Source organism: Ursus arctos, unplaced genomic scaffold (assembly GCF_023065955.2).
Source record: "Ursus arctos isolate Adak ecotype North America unplaced genomic scaffold, UrsArc2.0 scaffold_37, whole genome shotgun sequence".
Classification (NCBI taxonomy): Eukaryota; Metazoa; Chordata; class Mammalia; order Carnivora; family Ursidae; genus Ursus; species Ursus arctos.
In genome coordinates this window covers 3,174,015-3,183,233 of record NW_026623053.1, presented here as the reverse complement: position 1 = coordinate 3,183,233, position 9,219 = coordinate 3,174,015, and the positions used below count along the sequence as shown (strand labels likewise).

Below are 9,219 nucleotides of genomic sequence, written 5' to 3'. Positions count from 1 at the left end.
TATTTCTCTCTTTTCCTCCCTGAGATGTATTTGAGCTTAGTGACAGGTCTTCTAAGTGCGTCCAGATTTTTGGACATCTGCTGAGTCCTAGGATAAGTGGCGGGAGACCTGGTCTTCAGTTGATAAACAGGGGGAAAAGGCAAGTTAGAAGATTTGGATGGGAGCAAGGGAACAATTCAGCCTCTGTTGCCTCTCCCTTCTTGTAATAATACCTAACAAACTGCAGTTAGCAGAAAAATTGACTTAAGTGGGGAAAAGCATCCGTCTCCACTGGCATCCTTTAATGCTTAGAGGCTATTCTGCTGAAGGAACAGGATCCTGAGTAACTTGCAGCTAGCTGTGGGATACATACAGCAATGCATACTTTTTGTCCTGAAAATGAAAAAGTACAAACATGAGAAGAAATATGTGGCTGGAGAAACAGAGCCCAAAGAAGCCAGTGGTAGATGTGTGCTATTTTTATTACATAAAAGATCAGAAAATTCGAAAGTACAACATTGCCTATTTTCTTGTTTGAAGATCAGACCTTATCCGGTTTATTTAATATCGACATTCACCACAGCTGCAGGAAATTAAACCGAACCTTTAGAAGATACCGCATACGGACCTGGTCGGGGCTATAGACAATAAATTCATTGTAGTTGAGGGTATAACCTTCTGGATTCAGAATTCCCGTGTCACTTGCTGGTCCTAAGGGTACCGTGCTCCCGTTTCTGCCAAATGGAAAAAAGTGTGTCAACATCTGCCTCTGGGTCAGAAGTTGGAATATAGAAAGTAGAGAGTCTTATCTGGCCAAAAGAAGTCTTCTGGCCTTATAGGTTCTGAGTACTCACAGGGTGATAAAGGAGGCAGGACTGGGAGCCATCTTGCCCAGTCCCTTGGTGCTATGTTTGCCCTGAAGTAATTTTTCTGCCTCAGGATTGGCCTCTAGTAGCTCATTACACTGACCTAGAGCGACCTGCAAAGCAAGAGATCTTTGAACACCCACATCCTACTGAGAACTGGACGGCTCTAAGGCCAAACAGGAAATCCCACTGGTACTTTCTTCCCCTCCTCCTGCAGAGGGTGGAATGGACATTGCCCTCGGCTTCCCTCTGAAGTTCTCCCAGATGAACCTCTTGGTGCTGGAGTCAAACTTTCCTCTCTGGAAAAACAGGAACCAATAATAAACTGGAGATCATAGATATGTTCATCTCACCTCTGATAAAAGCAATAGTCCGGTGTCCTTTCCTCGAGAAGCAAAGCAGTAATTGGCACTCTTAGAAGACATGTCGGCAAAGTAGATTCCTTTACCGAACTGAAATATATAAACGAACGTGCAGGTGAGCTGCGTAATCCATTGTGTTAGAAAGAAGGCCCATACCACTGACCCTGTGTTTCCATGATCTTAAACACGGTATAGACCCTCCTCCATTTCCCCTTGCAATTCTTTGCCAGAGAAGCAGGTGTATTGGTGAGTCTCTGCATTCTGAGGGGCTAGAAGGGGTAGCTTTAGGAATTTAAAGAAAGAGGGACATAGTAAGAAATGTCAGGGTGTGAAAAAAGGAAAAAGAAATGTCAGGGTTATCAGTGAGCTGGTTTAATTCTTGGGAAGGGTACTACCAAATCCTAATCTAGAAAAAAAGGGGGAAAAAAAAGACTGAGAAAATTATTGTATCCTTTACCCTTGTGCCTCCAGGACTTAATTTCTACTCACCATGTAACCTGTGATGGGAGCCTCAGGTGGGGCAATTCGAAGCCCATGGCTCAGGATTCCCACCCAGTTACTAAGCCTGGAACCATGCCACAGCAGCATCCTGGGGAAAGGACATTATTATTGTACTCTGTTGCTCTCCACCAGAGATAGGCCATAAACATAAAAAAGCCATTTTCTGCCATTTTCCAGAAGTCCCATAACTGCACTTCAGGCAAGGGAATGTCTTCCCAAACCCAAAGCTAAACTGAGACCTGTTATGAAGGTCCTCTCTGAAGGCTTCTTTTTCACCCTCCTTCTCCACTTCAAAAATATCCAGCAAGGTCATGGTATAGTCCCTGTGTGTGGGAGCATGAGTAGACTGCAGGTACTGGGAAATCACCTGTGGAAAGGAATGAAAGAAATGGCTGGTGTGGACTCTACAAGAGACCAGACTGAGCTGAAGAACTTCAGGGCTTCTGGTAAAAACTGGCAGACTTTCTGCTCCCTAATGGTCTCACAAGACAGTGAGAAAGAGCTCTACCTTCCCCAGTTCTTGGTACATTGAAATTCTGCTCTATATAAAAGTCTGCTCTCCGGCCACCCTCTTGCGTCCCCTCCTTCTTTGGGAGCTTTGTACCATCACTCAATAAACCTTGCTTGCTGCTCACCAAAAAAAAAAAAAAGTTTACTTTTAACCAGAAGTAGTCACAGAACAGTGGGATTAGGGGGATGGGTCTTGTAGGAAAATAAATGATCATTTTTTTCTTACTTTGAACTCATAACTTTCATGGTCTAGAGGGCGCAAGGCACAATGTAGTTGTCTATAGTGTTGGTCCAATGGGTGTTCTGGGCTTTGCAGCTCTGTCTTCACCAGCTTAATGGCAATTTCAATGTCTCCCAAAGCCTGGCAAGATGAGATACAGGATCAATGTGCAGGAACTTGGAACCAGAGAGTAATACTTCCCAATCCACACGTCTCACCTCTAGTAGTTGTACTTTGTCTGACAGTTCTTTCTCTGTCCGGATTAATGGAGGGGTACGGAGTCTAAGGACAGAGATATAACCCACAATCAGTTCTCTGACGTGTGGCCAAAGGCACATGACTAAGAGTAAAAGACTAAAGATAAACACACTGTATAGATTTTGACATCTGGGACTAGAAATGAAATTCTTTTTTATGGGTTACCTTAATGTATATACAGCTCAGATGTACAGCTTCCTAATTTGAAAGTGATCACTGCAAGTTCAGTTACTATCCCTTACCATACAGTTGACCCCCTTCACCCCCTTCACCCACCCCCAACCCTTTCCCCTGTCTGTTCTCTGTATGAATTTCTGTTTTGTTTTTTTAGAATCCACATGAGTGAAGTCATATGGTGTTTGTTTTTCTCTGTTGGCTTATTTTGCTTAGCATAATACCATCAAGATCCATGCAACCATTTGTTGCAAATGGCAAGATTTCATTCTTTTTTATGGCTGAGTAGTATTCCACTGTATATATATACCACTTCTTAATCCATTCATCTGTAATGAATACTTAGGTTGTTTCCATATCTTGGCTATTGAAATAATGCTGCAATGAACATACGGATGGATATCTTTTTGAATTCGTGTTTTCATACTTTTCAGATAAATATCCAGAAGTGGAATGGCTGGGTCATATGGTAGTTCGATTCTTAATTCTTTGAGGAATCTCCATACTGGTTCCTATAATGGCTGTGCTAATTTACAATTCCACCAGTAGTATACAAGAGTTCCCTTTCCTCCACATCCTGTCTAACACTTGTTATTTCTTGTCTTTGATACTAGCCAAATCTTGTTTTTTAAATAAGATCTATCAACATCAATAAGGAACAGCTTGGATATAGTCCTGTCTAGAAACAGAAGTAGACCCGCTGACCACTCAGGGTTACTTTTAGGTTACAGAGCACTATAAAGCAATAAAAGGAATAAAAACAGAAGAAGCACCAGAAATATAGAAACAACAAAGATAAAATGTATTTATATCCTACTATCATTTGAATAGGAAATAGGGAGTTTTATGCCTGAAGCTATTTTACCTGTTGGCTGGATATCTAAACCTATTTTCTCTTGGTAACTTCTGCTCGGTCAGAAAATATGGTTATAATCAGGCCAGGGATTGCATCCCAAACTTGTAAGTTGACCACACAGGCTATCTATAAATCATTTTGGCTCTGTATCCAAGATGATCGTTTCATTAGAGACGAGAGTAAAAAGATAATAGTTGCTGTTGAGTGATGTAGGTGGATACAGTGAGGTAGAGGACCAAGAGAAGCAGCAGCACAGGCCTTACCCGAAGTCATGTGGGATCCTGGTGTAGAATTCATTGCAAGCTTCCAGGAGAGCTCGTCCATGCTGGCCAGCCCGGATACAGTCCTCAATCTTCTTAAGAGATCGGTAGCCTGCCTTGATTTGTGCCACCGTCAGCTTCCCTGCAGGCCCAGCCGGAGATCATCAGACCCCACAACTAGGGTCCTATCCTGAGAACTGTATTCATGTGCCTACTCAACAAAGACTCTCACTTTTCAACTCTCGAAACAGCTTCTCCTCCCCCACACTACCTCTCACCCCAGATCTCCTTTTTTTCATTCACAATATCAGTAAGCTTTAAATCATGAAGGTGATGAAATAGCCTATTAAAGGAACGAGGAAATACAAAGAATGTGGGAGAGAATCTGAAGTCCTACCGAGTGGGGCTTTCTTGGTGTCGTATTTCATTTCTACCATCATCTCTTCCATGGCCTGGACGTTACAGATCAACTCTATCAGCTCCTGCACACGAAGATCTAGCTGAGATTCTGGTTTCAAAGGCGATTGAAGAGATTCCTTTTTTGATTCCTCTTCACTCTACAGCCAAAAAAAAAAAAAAATTACAAACTCTGGAAGGATCTATTCTAAGGTCCCTGCAAGGGCCGGCTCTACAATAGCCCTGGCAGGTGAACACCAATCAGCTTCTGCTTGAACACAGGTTCATTCCATTATTAACCCACTTAGAGTACTTGATGCGATCCCACCTTCCACTCCTCCATGTGCCTCCCACAGTTAAACTCCCGGAACAAGTCTAAAAGGCTCTCCCAATGTGTTGTTAATATGTAAAGACAGCTATTATGTCTCAGATTTTCTCATCTGAAAAGGACTAAGATTTTTACATTTCTCAATACTGTATGTGACCGTTTTCAGCATCCTGGTTGCAACTGAATTTGTTGAAATTAATTTTTTTTAATGTGGTATATAACCAGAAGTGAAGACAACTTTAAATGCCATTTCATCAGTGTGACTATATATTACTCCTCTCTTGATCCATACATTAAACTTCTGGAAATAGGACCAAAGATTTTAAAAGTACTGTATTAAATAACAGAGACTAGAAAGCAAATTCTATCTCAAATCTACAGTCCCTTCAAGATTACAAAGATCCGTGCAAGTTACCCCTGAGGGAACTGTTACCTTTACTAGGTGTGAAATAGCAAGACTCAAGATACCCTGATCTGTTCTAGTCTGGGACCTCATCTAAGCCATTCTGCTGGACTTCACCTTGGTTCAGAGGAGGCAGTTTTCTCCCCAAATGTATAGTCAGAGTCTACCTGAGTAGTGGTGGTATAGTCCATTTCTAGCATATCATATTTTCCAGGCACCTTCTCGAACTTCTCACGATCCTCCCAATTATTTTTTGTTTTGTCAAGGAATCTGTGGGGTCCAAATGGTGAGAAAATCTTACAAATAAGGGTCTACTACTAGGAACGGGCTTATAATTGTTTCCTTAGAACACTTTCAAGCTATTTTTTTCCCAACTAGTTCTTAGAACTCTTACATCTGACTTCCCAAAAATCTGGATTCTAAAATAGGACCCTGAATGGGGAAAAAAAAAAAAAAAAGTTCTGGAGTCAATGGGAACAAAAAATGGGAAAAAATGATTCTTGAGCTTCCCAAAGGCCCTAAAATACCACAAAAGCCTTTGAGATTTTAGACAAAAGATCCCTTTCTAATCTCTTTCTCTGAAAGATTCCCCGAGACCAGAAAGCTCTGCATCCATATCATAGTGAAAAAAATTTTAAAACTCTAACTGAATATTCTCATCCCGCCCACTTTCCCCGAATTTCCTTAATTGTTGGTCATGTGCTATATATATTAGATTCTTCTGTTTTTAGTCCATTTCAAGGTTCCAGGTGATGTAATCACTAACTAAGGAAGTAGTTTGGTGTTCCAGTCATAGAATGTTACAGTGGAAATACATTAACATCGAGGCCAAATCACACTTATTATAAAATTCTTAGAGGAGATAATCCAAGAAGAAGAATGGTATTTTTTGGGTACTCATTTCTCAGCACTCACTTCTTCTGAAAGATTTCCTTGGCTTTGTTGAGGTCCCCTGAACAAGCCACCAAGCTGTGCTGCCCCATTTTCCCAACTGCAAAGTAAATGCCACACATAAGATGGTTTCCTGCCTCCCAATCCAAGAAGAGTTTTCTCAAGTAATAAGACAGCTCTCTAAGGTCTCCCTGCTTAGCATCTTACAAAAGGGCAGGATGGGGAGAGGGAAAGGTGAATGGGCCCAGGAAACTGATCCTGTTGATATTAGTTACCTGCTAACTGTCACAGTCCCCGAGCAGTATTCGCAGACCAACTGCACGACACTTCCCAGCCTCAACAGGCTGCTCATAGTTTTTCCAGTGGGAACTTGCTAATGAAGATGCTTGCTATTCCCCACTTGCAAGCCCCTCCCAGGTTATAAAGCCTCCATTCCACCCATTTAAACCCAGAGGAGCTTCTGGTTACACACTAAGCTGTTTCTGGCTTTCTGAATGACAAATCAGAAAATCCATAATAGGAGTCATTACCTCGGCCCCATCTCATCCAAACGCTGAAGTCTCTCTGGGCATCATCTTCTAACAGCTGAATCAAATAGTACTTGTTGTTGTTGAACTGAAGATTGGTCTATGGTAAGAGAAATACGAACATAAGACAGAGGTTTACAAACGGAAGTCACATAAACTGAGGTCTTCCTTGATCACAGATACCAGTAACTGCTGTAAGGAAATGGCTACTATAAGGCTAATACCAGGGACTTAAGAATTAAAGATCTGGGCATTGGGACACTCTCATCAGTAATTATCAAGAAAAAAATTCTCATACATAGAACAGCTCCTCCCCTTACCTGATTTAGCATGACGTCATAGACATCATTCCCTTCACAGTACACATGGGCCTAGAGAGAGAAGGAAAACACAGCCATTAGTATAGTCTCAGTCCTCATGAGATCCTTAGTGATGCTCTCAATTTTCTTCTCTCTCAAGGTGTCATTCTCCAGCACTACCAATATCTACCTTCCAGGGAAAGAACTGCAAAAGTATGTTCTTCTACACACAATCTGTTATTCCTATCATGAAAACATGTTGCTTTTTTTTGTAATTACAGAAAAACAAATGATTCTAACAGTTAAAGGAAACTTGCTCCAGAGGAAGACTTTCTTCTCTATTCTTCAAATCCTTTTCACATTCATCAGTAACTCATGCCATACCAGAGCACAGTTTCTCATGAAAACAAAAATGGTTCTTCCTTGATAATGGTATAATTTTCTAACTGAGAAAGAGAATGAGGTGCAGAAAGCTGATGACAACCCCAGAAGTTAAAAAACACCCTGATTATTAACCCCAAACTCCACCACTCCCATCTCTTAGCCTTGCAGAGAATTAAACACTAGCAGTATTTTGGAGAGGACTCCTAAAATGAATACTAGCAGTGTTCCGGACAGGAATCCCAGTAGCAAAAGAACAACTGCTCTCTGAGAAATCAATGGGCAAAGGAGTCTCTCACCTTTCCCACCTTGGCTGTGCACTCAGGGTCCACAGGAGCTTTGCCCTTTAACAGCAAGGTCTTCACAGACTCTGAAGGAAGACAGATATGTACTACAGCTACTTGTATGGGAATAAAAAATAGCTATCATGTCATAATGAACTTTGCCCTTCCCAAGCAATCCTGATCTGTCCAGGTCTCAATCTGTCTAAACTACATGAAACTGAAGATTCTGAGAAAGGAGATTCATACCGTGGTATGCCCAAAGGATAGAAAATCAATTATATCTTCAAGAAAGGAAGAAGTAAGAGTTGAAAGAACAAGGCATTCCTTGTCCTCACCCCTCCCCTAGACAATCCTGCTAGCTCATGTCCTCCCTGGCCTACCACTTAAAGCTGACCTTGCTTGTCTTCTGTCCTGTCATTATTGGCCTCTCCTCCAGTCACAGGCTCCTTTTTCACCCCCTGCCTCTGGCATCTTCGAGTTTTCTTTGCAGGAGGAGGGTCTTCTATGACTGTGTTGCCATTATGAACTCTTCCAGCTTCATTTGATGCTACAGAAGCCATGGCCATGAAGAATGGGCAAAGAACCAAAAGAAAGAATGAGTACCCACTGAACACGATCCTACTTTGAAAAAACATCATCTTTGTAAAGAAATGGTTCAAGATGGTTTTATAAATTTACAAAGAAATAACTGCCATACCACTGTTCTGGGCAATAGTCTGAGAAATCACTTCCTAAATTGCTATTCTAGCCAAAATAAAATAAGATAAAATAAAATGGAGCCCCAGGTCTCTTGTGAGCTCATAGCCTGAGGCATGAGGGTCCTAGCGTGTTTATCTCTGTTACTTGTGCCCCCAAACTTTCCCAATACCTATCTTCAAACTACTTAAGGTGGTATGAGATAATGGTTAATAGAGTGCTCTGGAATCTGTCTCTAGTTTAGAGCCCAGTCCTGTCTCTTCCAGCTGTGGAATCTTGTAGAAGTTATTTCATTTCTTTGTACCCCAGTTGCCCCGACTGGAAAATCCAGATGATGACAACAATAGTACCTAATTTGTAGAGGGACCTACCCATTTGTAGGATGGATGCATTTAAGAACATAACACACAGAGGGTGTAATATTCATAAATTCTAAGACCTGAATTTTACTCTTTGAAACTGGGATGCATCTTACAATGGATGATATAGAAACAATTACGTTTTAATCGGAAGCACTTTTTCCTTTCTTAGCGATACATAAAATAATGATGCATCTTACAATAGTTTTTACAGCTCCACAAGCCCTTATACACAATTCTGTAATCCAAAAAGCTCTGGAAACCGAAATTTAAAAAGTTTAGCACCTAAACTAGCTTGACAGCCAAGGGCGGGTCAGGGGGCGACGGAAGGGGAGGGGCTAGAGCAGAGGGCCCTGTTCCCCTTTAGGCCCCCCGCCCCCCAGCATTCGCCCCCTCCAATGAGCACCGAACCTCGGGCCCCGCCGCTGCGCGTCCCCCGCCGTCGGGCAGCCATGGAGCCTGAACGTTCCCGTCAGAACACTGTCCCAGGAATTGCCCTCCTAGAGTCACAGGGCGGGAACACAGAGCGCGTGCGTGCGTCCTGAGAAGCCTCGTACAAGGGACAGGGGAGGTACTCCCCGCGAAATTTGCATGTTGCTATGTATTGTGGGAAGTCACCATGACTGTGAAATGCCTTTAGATGTGGGAGCCTTATAAATCCGCCTCAGG

General features: G+C 42.2%; 1 protein-coding gene across 1 annotated transcript; it reads right to left on the bottom strand.

Annotated features, from left to right (window-relative positions):
* Nucleotides 1-443: 443 nt before the first annotated feature.
* PARP2 (poly(ADP-ribose) polymerase 2) lies at nucleotides 444-9,114 on the bottom strand. The gene is made up of 16 exons (XM_026490534.4): nucleotides 8,962-9,114; nucleotides 7,890-8,042; nucleotides 7,511-7,581; nucleotides 6,852-6,902; nucleotides 6,535-6,631; nucleotides 6,029-6,104; nucleotides 5,281-5,383; nucleotides 4,384-4,543; nucleotides 3,990-4,128; nucleotides 2,657-2,720; nucleotides 2,445-2,579; nucleotides 1,948-2,075; nucleotides 1,697-1,796; nucleotides 1,199-1,297; nucleotides 834-958; nucleotides 444-713 (listed from the first exon to the last, which is right to left on the bottom strand). Exons 1-16 carry the CDS (start codon nucleotides 9,002-9,004, stop codon nucleotides 554-556), a joined length of 1,704 nt encoding a protein of 567 aa, XP_026346319.1. The 5' UTR covers nucleotides 9,005-9,114; the 3' UTR covers nucleotides 444-553.
* Nucleotides 9,115-9,219: the final 105 nt, after the last annotated feature.